This window comes from Abramis brama (genome assembly GCF_963993115.1).
Source record: "Abramis brama genome assembly, chromosome: 18".
Taxonomy (NCBI): domain Eukaryota; kingdom Metazoa; phylum Chordata; class Actinopteri; order Cypriniformes; family Leuciscidae; genus Abramis; species Abramis brama.
Window position 1 is genome coordinate 19,963,141 of NC_139980.1, and position 12,962 is coordinate 19,976,102.

General features: G+C 37.4%; 1 protein-coding gene across 2 annotated transcripts in view; it reads right to left on the reverse strand.

The window, feature by feature from the left end:
• The window catches only part of zdhhc14 (zDHHC palmitoyltransferase 14), a 33,414-nt gene extending 21,015 nt beyond the window's left edge, over positions 1 to 12,399 (reverse strand). Inside the window, exons 1-2 of one of the 2 annotated variants that reach the window (XM_084091087.1) lie at positions 11,401 to 12,399; positions 4,516 to 4,676 (exon numbers count right to left, since the gene is read on the reverse strand). In XM_084091087.1, coding sequence (XP_083947213.1) covers positions 4,516 to 4,676; positions 11,401 to 11,654 — 415 coding nt within the window. In that variant the 5' untranslated portion in view covers positions 11,655 to 12,399. The remainder of the gene's footprint in view (positions 1 to 4,515; positions 4,677 to 11,400) is intronic. The other variant, XM_084091086.1, reaches the window with a different exon arrangement.
• Between the last annotated feature and the right edge of the window lie 563 nt (positions 12,400 to 12,962).

The window sequence follows — 12,962 nt, forward strand, 5'->3', positions numbered from 1 at the left end:
CCAAAGATTCTCTATTGGGTTTAGGTCTGGAGACTGGCTAGGCCACGCCAGAACCTTGATATGCTTCTTACAGAGCCACTCCTTGGTTATCCTGGCTGTGTGCTTTGGGTCATTGTCATGTTGGAAGACCCAGCCTCGACCCATCTTCAATGCTCTAACTGAGGGAAGGAGGTTGTTCCCCAAAATCTCGCAATACATGGCCCCGGCCATCCTCTCCTTAATACAGTGCAGTCGCCCTGTCCCATGTGCAGAAAAACACCCCCAAAGCATGATGCTACCACCCCCATGCTTCACAGTAGGGATGGTGTTCTTGGGATGGTACTCATCATTCTTCTTCCTCCAAACACGTTTAGTGGAATTATGACCAAAAAGTTCTATTTTGGTCTCATCTGACCACATGACTTTCTCCCATGACTCCTCTGGATCATCCAAATGGTCATTGGCAAACTTAAGACGGGCCTTGACATGTGCTGGTTTAAGCAGGGGAACCTTCCGTGCCATGCATGATTTCAAACCATGACGTCTTAGTGTATTACCAACAGTAACCTTGGAAACGGTGGTCCCAGCTCTTTTCAGAAAAAATCATATATTGTGATTTCTGGATTTTTTTTTTTAGATTATGTCTCTCACAGTGGACATGCACCTACGATGACAATTTCAGACCCCTCCATGATTTCCAAGTGGGAGAACTTGCAAAATAGCAGGGTGTTCAAATACTTATTTTCCTCACTGTATATTAATCCATTGGTCATTTTGTCTTGCACCATTGATGTCCAACATGCAAGTAGAGATGCACGATATATCGGTCAGCATATCGGTATCGGCCGATATTTGTTTATTTTTTATGTTATCGTTATCAGCCCGATTACAATTTGGCCGATATATCAAAGCGATTTTTTTTTTGTGTGAAATTGCTTGAAATATGATTGGAATCACTTCAGAAAAGTAAAATAGAGTTAATGTCAATATAGGCTACATTCAATTATAATGAGAACGTTATAATTGTGTGCTTGGGTCATGGCTTTTAATGGTGAGACTTTCGTTTTTGTGATCAGGCTCTCAAAAATTATATAAAAATTTGGATTTAGATTTATCGGGCAATATATCGGTTATCGGCTTTTAAATGTAAAAAATTATCGGTTTCGGCCAAAATTTTCCTATCGGTGAATCCCTACATGCAAGCATTACTGTACATTCATGTTTTTACAAAATGAAGGGCGTTATCAAAAATCAAAATTATTGCCTATGGTAATCGACCGCATGTCACAGATGCTGAATCTGAGCAATTAGTCATCCTAAAATAAAGATCTTTTTTTTTTTTATTCACCCTTTATTCAAAACCTTTATATGAAAGTGAAAGGTGCTAATATCACACACACATTAATGTACATTAATATACAAACACCATTAATGTAAAACTAAATTATCAAAATTATCATTTATATTATATAAGTTAAACAACTTATATTGAGTGTTAAGTCAAGTCACATTTATTTATATAGCGCTTTTTACAATACAGATTGTTTCAAAGCAGCTTTACAGAGATAACAGGAAAATAATGCAACAAAGTTTGTTTCCAGAAAAAAAAAATAGCGCTTAAGCTAAATAATAGCTTTGTGAGAGAAAATGTCTGAGATTTAAACCGTTATTCACTGAAAATGTTTCTCTGCACTTAAGCCCTCAAATCATATACACTGCCGTAAAAGGTGGTTGTTGTTTTTTTGGAAAACATTAATACTCGTTTTGTGTTAAGCAGGGATTCTTTAATTTATCAAAAAAATTTAAAAAAGTAAAGACTTTTACCTTGTTACAAAAGAAATTAATTTCAAATAAATGAAAAAAGTGAGGAGATTCCTCTTTCCATATGTAAAGCGCTTTGAGTACCAAGAAAAGCGCTTTATACATGTTACGGATTATTATTAAATGTTGTCCTGGAAAATCCTGTAAAAATGTTAGTTTTCACAAAAATATTAAAGTCCCCCTGTGGTTAATATCAAGCTTTTAATGTTGTTTATATGTCTATGTGGTGTTTTTAATCTGCTTTAAGACAAACCATGTGTAAATTCATAAGTCAACACCATCGCTGAGTATTTTATCTTTAAAACTGCAGTGAATCAAAGACAGTCTCAAAAACGCGGTTTGAAATCGCTGGTGTTTCTGACGTCAACGACTGGTGTGAGTGAGTGGAGGCGGGGCTCATTTGCATATTCATAGAACCACGTAGCCTATAGTAAATGAGGCAAGGGTGTAGAGTTACATTCAAGCTATTTTAAGGCATGAAGATTTTTTTTTTCCAAGGAAAAACTTTTAAATATGTAATTTTGGTGATCAAACATGAGTTTTAAGGGATAAAATTATTGACTACAGTGGGACTTTAAGAAGCACAACTGTTCCTTGAGCACAAAATGATTCTGAAGTGACATTGAAGACTGAGTAATGATGCTGAAAATTCAGCTTTGATCACAGGAATAAATGACATTTTAATATGTATTAATAGAAATCAGTTATTTTAAATGGTAATCATTTTTCACAGTCTTACTGTTTTTACTTGATACTTGATTAAATAAATGCAGCCATGGTGAGCATAGGAGACTTCTTTTCAAAACATTAAAGGTCCCGTTCTTCGTGATCCCATGTTTCAAACTTTAGTTAGTGTGTAATGTTGTTGTTAGAGCATAAATAATATCTGTAAAATAATAAATCTCAAAGTTCAATGCCAAGCGAGATATTTTATTTAACAGAAGTCGCCTACATCGAACGGCCCGTTTGGACTACATCCCTCTACTTCCTTCTTTAATGACGTCACTAGAACCGTTTTTTGACTAACCTCCGCCCACAGGAATGCTCCCTCAACTCTACCGAAATTCGTTTATGTACTTGCGCACTTCTTATAACTTACTGTGTTTACTCAGCTCTTACGGTGATTTTCTGAAGTAAAACTGACGCTTCATCTTTTGTGTGATGTACAATAAACTTTATTAAACTCATCAGTATATGTTTGATCATCATTCAGACAGCAGACTTGTAGGCTATTAATAAATAATGGATACATATAAGCAGATGACAAATACGTTATAATAACCGTAATTAAACTACTGAACTATACCCGTTTCATCTCTATACAGCACTCTGACTCTGTAGGCATTATTGTCCGACTCGAAATGAACACCGTTACTGAGAGTTTCTGATATTATCATCATTCCGTGAGATGAAATTGTCCTGAGAGACTGAGCGCAAGCTCATGAAGCTCCGCCCCCTGGGTCGTCCAGCAGCAGCTTATTTGCATTTAAAGGGCACACACTAAAACAGCGCGTTTTTCTGTGCCCCAAAAAATGACAATTTAAACATGCTGTAAAAAATGATCTGTTGGGTATTTTGAGCTGAAACTTCACATACACACTCTGGGGACATCAGAGACTTATTTAACATCTTGTGAAAAGGGGCATAATACGGGACCTTTAAAATCAATGTCAATGATGTTTGGTCACAAGATAGACACATATGTCATCAGTGGTGTCAGCTAGTCCATTTCAGAGCTTCGGTGGAAGAAGAAGCAGCAGCTAATAACTTCATTTTCAGTCAGTCTCTCCCTCACACAAAGCTATCACATGACTTCAGAATCCTGCACTACTTTTATGGAGCTTTTATTATCATTTCGCAGATCGACGGACATTCTTCAAAACTTCCCATTTGTGTTCCATAGAAGAAGAATCGCTTGGATTTTTAAGGGATTTTGAGATGTCATCTTTGAGCAAACTATTGCTTTAATGGCGTCACATCTTATGTGACCCTCAACACGCTATGCATCTTCTGAGCAGCACACAGCGCCACCGGGGCTCACAGCGTTTACTTCCTACTGTATTATTCATACGAACAGCATGGACACATAACTCAATATCCCGAGATAACAAACCTGAGCTAAAGTGCACTTCCTGGCTCAGCCCCAGTGATTTCAGTTCCTCACCACTGGGGTCTCAACGAAAGACCAGATAACTCATTATAGCAGTGACTGCATTCAATTATAACCAGCGATTCATATGCAAGCGAATTAAATCCATCCAGTAATTTGTTATGTTATGGCATAAAAATAGCTTGGCCTGCAGTGATTCCACAGTACAATTCTGAATACAGTAAGAAATTACTGTTCAATCTTCCAGTGTTGTCCTTTCTGGCCCTTTACCCAAAGCAACTTATGAACCACCATTAACTCGTGACTGATTAAACTATCAGACTGAATAACATGAACAAATACTTTAAGGGAGCATGAATGTTTGCTAGGGATGAATATTTCAGCAGATTTCATATTACTCAGTGTGCTGACAGCAAACCTGAGAGCGAGCAGCATGCATTATTCATATTAAACGAGAAAAGAGAATAACATCAAATGTCTTCTGTCTCCTTTAACCGAGAGCATCCCCTCAGACCTGCAACCGGCGTCTGCAAACTCAGCTCAGTGTGAAAAGAACAGAACCAGGAAAGACAGAGGAAGAGTGATGATCTTGTCTTTCCTCGCACCTATCTGCCTCTCGATGTCTGCCGCCTCCTCCGGTGTGGCCCGGGGCAGGACGCCCGGGTCGCTGAAGCTCGCCCGCAGGAGCATCCCCATCACAAACACGAACAGCACTCCTCCGATGGCCGGGATGGCAGGAGTCAGGTTTGATGCCAGGAATGGGCAGCTGGAAGAGGGAATGGAAAAACTGGCTGTGAGTTTTTTTATGCGGTGTTGCTAGTAAATCCCACCAGTAGTAAATACATGAGATATGAAGGGACCACAGCAATTAAACCCCAAAGTTACAGACCGCCCGTATGCTCATGACCGTGCAAAAGTGTCAAGGTCCTGTTTTTTGGCTGTAGCAAAATGCAAAACCACTTACAGTCAACCTACTATGTAATAACATTATAACTGTGTTATTACAATGTAATTAATACTTAAGTTGTGTAATAACGTGATTAATTGTGAATATAGTTATGTTATAGTTATGTTGGTAGGCATTAGCGTCAACAAAACAGCACTGCAAAAATAAAGACTGGTTCAAAAAACGGTGCTGTTTACACGACAACGTTTTGGCCGTTCATTTACACGACAACGGCTTTTTGGGTGCCTCAAATTGAAAACTTTTGAAAATGGTTTTCAAAGTGCAAGTTTTTGCAAACGGTCTCCGTGTAAACAACAGAAACGCAAATCTCTGAAGACGATGACGTCATGCACATGCATATTACGTGTTCAGTCTATAGTGTTCCATCGCCATCTAATGGCCTGGCAGCAGAATACAGCGTTTTTAATCGTTTCCGTGGATCTGTGTGAATGTCGTTTTGACGATGGGCTGTACGCGGAAAACTCAAAGGAAAAACTTCTCCGTTTTAAGCACATCGTTGTCGTGTAAACGTACCCATAGACTAATGCAATTTATTAAAGCAGTCGAGACTCTGTTATTTCTTCTGTTATAGACTTCTGATATCTGATAAAATTTTAAAAATATATATATTTGACACAGAAATTGTGCATTATTATTTTATAGGGATATTAGTATATTCTGGAACCAAATATGGGCTGATTTATTGCCAATCTATCTTATTTTATTTAGTCATTTTATGTTTCCTCTAGAAATATAGTTCCTGATGCCTACAATTTTTTTTATAGTTGTGCAGGGGTGCTGTGCAGTTATACGGTAAAAAGGTGTTTTACTTTTTTGTATTTATTTTGTATTTAAGCACTGCTGGAATGCAGTTGACTATAATAAGCATAGACATCCTGTTTTATCATAAATAATAGACAAGAATCAGAACACAGGACTGTTCAAATAAAATCTGAACCTCATCAATGAATAATCTAAATGAGAATAACCTGAATCTAATGTGTTCTTTGTGACAAAAAAATAAATCCAATCTAGCTTCTTTGTACACTTAGAAGTTAAATGAAATGTACCACCATCTGTTTCAAAACATTAGCAAATGGTCTGTGGTACAATGCCCAAAAAATTGCCTGCCATAATATATAATGGTATTCAGACTCCAGGACATAAACATTTTAAATGACTTGCACTGCAATCTGATGGCTGCTAAATTGGCTAAGCACAACTAGGCATCGCAACTGAATTAGCCAAAATGGTCAGATGCTATCGACTAGCATGTTAAAATAGCAATCCCCTAAGGGACCCTTTAAGAACGCCATATTGTGTTTACCACTGATTCTAGAAGTCACTGTCAGCTTTACAGCTCTGAAGATTACTTGTCTCAAAGGAGCAGTTCTGAGGTTGTTGTGACGGACAGAAAGGCTGTACAGGGTCACTACATCTCAACACACAAGGACTTGCACTGTGGCAAGAGTTGAAGTCCATTATCAAGTTACACTTTCTGCATGGAGATTAAAGTTGCTGAGCTCAAAAGTCTAAAGTCTAGACTATAGAAACAGTGCTGTTGTGCTGAATTTGGAGTCAATACTAAAAATAGAAAAACTACAGCAGTCTATGTTTTTTCATCGGCCCGTTTATCAAGAGACAAATTATTAGAGAATTTTTCTTTAAAGGAATCTTCAAGTATTTGTGATGATTACCACAGACAACCCTTTTGAAAAATAAATATACCAAAATGTGTTTGAAATGTATTTGTAGTAGTCTTGGCATAAAATAATTGCATTTACATATTTATGTACTTAATATAAATACCCTGCAATTGTACTGTTGGTATACTAAACTGATATATTTAAAATGTGCTAAATTGGATCTACTAATTTTGTACTTAATGCACTTTAGTTATCCAGAAATAGTGATGAGGTCCAACTAAAGATATACTTGTTGGACCTAAATAAGGACCTTATTACTAAATAAGATGTATTTGATTGTGCTAAAATGGAAATATTGCAAGTATATTTTAGGTACACTTTACATATCTTGCATTTAAAAACTGATATTATACAGAGATTATACTATTGTCACTTGGTGGTTGCTTGGTGGTCTTTATTATAATCCACCAACTAAGAACACAGGAGAAGAACAGAACAATCACCATCACAATGACAATAGCGGACAACTAAACTTAGGAAACACAGGGCTTAAATACATGGGACAAACAAAGGGAACTAATTAGGAAACAGTTGAACAGAATGACTAATCAATGAGTAACCAAAGAGACTAATGAGAAATCAGGCAGGCAGGAAACAGAAACAAACAAAGAGCAAACTAGACGTAAACTGAACATAACTGGTTTACAACTATCCTTACTGATAGTGATATTAAAACACATTTTAGGCTTAATATTAAGAAATGTGCATTGTGCAAAAAAGAAATACTCCAAATAAAGACTAATTATAATATTTATATCAGCAAGTCTCAAGCGATATGTCAGTAAATACGTTAATGGATTTGTAGTATACTGAGTATGAAATAAATGTGTTGTGAGTGGCACCGCGTAGCATGTGTTCAGGAAATGTCCCACCCCGCCATAACTGCGAGTTCTTCACTAGTGTAAATATTAATGATGGCATCAATTTCAAACTATTTCAAACCCGATTCAGACCCTGACAATGTTAACAAACAAGAGGATAGCGCAGAACGGATTTCAAGCACAAACTTAGCAAGCACAGATTTCACAGGACGTTTCAGAGTGGTATGTTTTTTTGTAATTTTATTATACATTATAGATATGATATTATCCACCATTTAATCGTGATATTTGTTGGAAAACTATGGTTATACAAACAGTAATCGAACACAAAACCATGGTTCATTTTCCTAAGGAGCGGTGAACAGCCTTACAAAAATGAAAACAAACTGTTCTCCATAAAATTTGCAGCACAAAGATAAACATTTGGGTTTTAATGTTCAGGAGAAGTGTTTAAAATAAACTAACCACTCAAAATTCGTCAGCATTAGGAAGGTCAAACAAATGAGTTTAGGAAACTTTGTTGGGGGGGGGGGGGGGGGGGGGGGGGGGGGGGGGGGGCAGTGTCTCTTTGACATAACGACAACACTGTCTTCCAATGCAGCTCAACCAGGTCTCGTTCCTTCTTCCTACCTTGGTCGGGGATTATTTAAACGAGTAACATTGTGACTTCATAAGATCCAGAAAAATCACATTGTAGTACAAACGAGCCGTTCATTGTAGTTCTTGGAAAGTGGATTCTGTTAAATAAAATATCTTCCTTTGGAGAGGAATTTAGCTTTGTAACCTTGCAGATCTTTTTAATGCTCAAACAGCAACATTACACACTAACTAAAGTTGAAAAAGTGAAAAAGCATAATAGGACCCCTTTAGTTAAAACAGCTCAAACATGCATTTTAGTCTGGGACTAGGCATTAAATCTCCAGTCCAAAGCATGCTGGGAAAATGAAATCTGTAACTTATTCAGTTTGAGTTATGCTTAATTTTATCAGTTACTAATTTAACTTTCTTCAACAAGTACAATGTAGGCTACTTGTTTTCAGTAGTACTTGAGTAAAATGAACTTGTTTCATTTAGTAAATTTGGCAACACTTTACAACAAGGTCTCATTTGCTAACATTAGTTAATGCATTGCCTAACATGAACAATACATTTGTTACAGTATTTATTAATATTTGTAAATGTTAATCAATAAAAATCTAGCTGTTCATTGTTTGCTCATGTTACTTCACAGTGTATTAACTAATGTTAACAAATACAACTTTTGATTTTAATAATGTAGTAAATGCTGAAATTAATATTAACAAAGATTAATAAATGCTGTAGAAGTATTGTTCATTATAGTTCATGTTAAAGTTAACTAATGAAAGCTAATTGTAAAGTGTTACCATAAATTTAGACTGTTATATTTTATAGTTTTCATTTTCACATGATCCTACAGAAATCATTCTAACATAGTTTTTTTTTTTTTTTTTTAACTAACATTAACAAAGATTAATAAAACTGAAACAAATGTATTGCTCATGGTTAGTTCATGTTAGTTAATACATTAACTAATGTTAACTAATGAGACCTTATTGTAAAGTGTCACCAAATTTTCTTTCAAAACACTGAACTGTAGTTGTATGTGTTCACATATAAGGCTAGTTTGATAAAATCGCTTAGCCATGCAAAGCTCTACAAGTTACATATCAAACTTCATGACAAAGTTAAGCTGGTGAACATGATCATGAAAGTACAGTTTACAGTATTGACTGAGAAAACTGTGCCCAGTCAAAAGTACTGTTGGTAGCACTTAACCAGACTTCTGGCAAAAAAAGTAGTTCAAATACATTTCTGTACTGAAGAATTAATATGTGTTTTAACAAAAATACAAGCTGCACATTTCTGTCCTTAAACACAAAGTTATTTCCTGTGGTAAAAATGTCAAGGACGCTAGTGTTAATAGATCGTAACTGGTGGTTTTAAACTGAATATTGCTTTAATTTGAGTTATTTTTACTGCTTGCCCTACACTGATCCATCCTGTCCGCTGTCAACAAGTCTGACTGAATACTATTTCCTGTTTTTATTCCTGCCCATGACACAACCTAACCATTATTAACTGCTTAAAATGATTTACGAGTAAACGGCTTGCTTTGAACTGCGCAACAGACCAATGCAACTGCCTTTCACCAACATTTTCATCTGTAGCTTCAGCTAACTGGGTTAAATGGCTCACAAAAACATCTGTAATGACTTTATAATCGTTTCAAAAAAGCATGACAGGACTAACCCTAAAGCACAGAAAATACAACCGTGGGCTGGGCCGTCCTGTTGTTTCCTAGGAGACACGGGCTGCTCCAAAAGCACACAAAGATCGGGAAAAGGGAAACCGTTGCCATGGAAACAGGACCGCACCACGTCTGTGTTTTGGAAGTTGTGGTATGGAATGTATGGGCTTGGAGAGGTGGGGGATGGGACTGGAAAATCTCTGCTCCACACATCTCTCATCCACAGGATCCCACTGAGAGAGTCTTTAACACCCGTCCGAGGGTTACAGGCAAACATGCTTCGAGTGTGCAGGAAAAAATAGCATTTTCATACCACCTGATGTAGGTTTTTAACTGCAAACTCCCCCAAATACTCTGAGGATAAGGCTCTCTTGTCTAAAGATCTTCATAAAATGTCAGGAATCCAAATGTCATACGTCAATAGTTTCTACTCTAGGTTGGTTAAGCTTCACACAAGGAGTTCCTCACAGCCTGCAGTGTGTTGGAAGTTACGTGGACTGAAGTAATTCAATTACACTATATTTACCTCTTGTAAATGTGTGAATTACTGCACTGGCTTGAATGGAGCTGCACTTCAGGATCACAGACCACATACACTTCCGCTGAAATGCCCAGAATAAATGAAGCCCAGAACTCACTTCATCAAAAGTAACGGAGAAAAATACAACAAAAGGGACTAGGCTATACTACTGATCTGTTTACATAAATCAACTTCCATGAATGTGGGATGGAAGTCTACACGTTTTGAAAGCACAGCCTATTTTTGGACTTAATCGATGATAATCATAATGATCACATCAAACTCAAATACTGAGTGATTTCCATATTCATATACCATGGTATTTACGTACTGCGCTGAGGTCCTTCAAAGAACCCTATGGAAGATTCAAAACAGGCCATTAAAGAATCTTTCCTGTTTTTAACCATTTTTCTTAGTGTGAAGAACTTAATTTGAAGAACCTTTCTCTGAACATTGTGTGCATTAAAAAGGTTCTATGGATGTTTAAAGGTATAGTTCACCCCAAAATGATATACAGTTCATTAATACTCACCCTCATGTCGTTCCAAACCCATAAGACTTTCGTTAATCTTTGGAACACCAATGAAGATCTTTTTCATGAAATCTGAGAGCTTTCTGTCCCTCCATGACAGTCACAACTACCACTTTGACACGTCAAAAAGTTGTAAAACTAATCCATATGAATCGAGTGGTTTAGTCCAAATTTTCTGAAGAGTCTCGATCGCTTTATATGATGAGCAGATTGAATTTAGGCTTTTATTCACATAAAACATTCATCAACTCACACATCAGTTGTGGCAAACAGAAGCTCGAGCATGTTTGCTTGACGTGTGAGAACCAATGATGTTCATTCTCGTGTTACGCAGCACGTTTGAGCTTCAGCAAGAGGTTTGTTCTCACGCGTCAAGCAGGTTCGGTTCTGTTGATGTTCACTGATCAATGTTTATATGTGAATGTAGTATGCAATGTACATATCTGTTAATGGAGAAAGATTTTCATTTGTATTCAGAAGATGAACGAAAGTCTTAAGGGTTTGGGACGACATGAGGGCGAGTAAATAATGACAGAATTTTCATTTCTGGGTGAACTATCCCTTTAAGGTTCCTTATGAAACTATACATGCCAATAACAAACCTTTATTTTTAAGAGTGTACGTGGCCTACAAACATTTTGGTAGCGTCTGGGGAAGAGAAAAGATATGAGAACTCCAGTGGGTCAAAGTACTTACTCAAAGGCAAAGAAGAGGCCACTGGTCACCAAAATGAGAACCATGGTAAGGTAGAAGACCCCGGTCTGCTTGGCCATCATGATCCGCCCGTTGCAGTAAAACCTATTTCGGCCAGGAAAAACCTGCCATTTCCTTTTGCTCTTCCTCTTCTTGGTGTGCGGGGTGTCCATGGGTGAGGAGTTGTGTGTGCAGATCTGGTTGTACTGGCACTCACGGATGGGCTCCTCAACCCCAAGATGCATGTTGCCTGTCATTTAGCTACACACCAGTAATAAAACAAAACTTTAAAGCAACACAAGTGAATCAGTAATTGAAATGTCCTCAAGGAACTAACGAGACAGCTGGGTCTTTAAGAAACATCTCTGATCTGATGGAGGAAGCATTAGCCTAAACAACCCAGTCAAGGAAAAGCGTGGGACTGGAATCAAGGAACCATTTTCTCAGCTCCATGTTTTATTGAGATCTTCAATTATTTAATTGCATTACATTAAAAATGCTAATATTTACATCCGAAACGATGGGCATGAAATAAGATCCGAGTGTTTGGTTCGCATGTTTGTTTGGATAACTCCTTCATTGCAGATGTCTATCCTCAACACAACAGGATGCGCTCCAGGACACAGAGGCATGTGGACATCATGCCCAGAAATGCAGCTTTATCAAAGATTGTTGCTCCTTTGATGCGGTTCTAAATCCACTCAAAAGATTTGGAAAATAACGTCAGAAAAACGTCCTTCCGATGTCCTCGTAATCCCGTTCGCGAGAGGGTCTTTATTGCATGAACGCCATCTAAATATCTAGTTCTGCCGCCGCGCGCTTGATATTACAACAGCAAACAAGCAAAGGTGGGCGTTTGATAATCTATATCCATAACGATGAAGGAGAGAGAGACTATCGCAGGATGTGGATGGAGTAGATCACCGCGTGAACTGCATGAGCTCACGGCACACGATGACCCTATAAACAGCGGCGCGTCTCAAATCATAACGAGCTGTCTATGTAGGCAGCATATTCGCGTGCACTCGCTCACAACCAAGTGAGCTGCCTTTATACAGTATTTGAGGGTAGGTCTCAAAACCTTTTGATCTACACCGCATTTTTGAGTACGTGTCTTAAAATCTACAAAAATCAACAACAAAAAACAAACTACATTCATACATACATTTTTTTTTTTTTTTTTGCAATCATATGCAGGTTCCGAATGTATCCAGCCTGTAGTATCAATAAAAACTATGTAAGAAAAATATTTGTAAATATTTACTGTAACAAGACATTACTAGACAGCTCTCTGTCCGCGATGCCCCGAATGCTGTCTAGGTAGGCAGCTCACTCAGTTTTAAACAGCCGATCTGATCCGCAGAATCTCAGTCCTCCTCTCACAGAAACATCTAGTTCCATAACATTACGTTATATTTTGATTACTATATTATTTATATACACACAAATAAACACACGCAACTGTATCTACATCAGCACAACACAACCGTTGATCACTCATACATTTCTGAAGCATTATTGTTACCCTGCCTTTATTTTTATTTTATTCTTGTTTCAGTGAATAA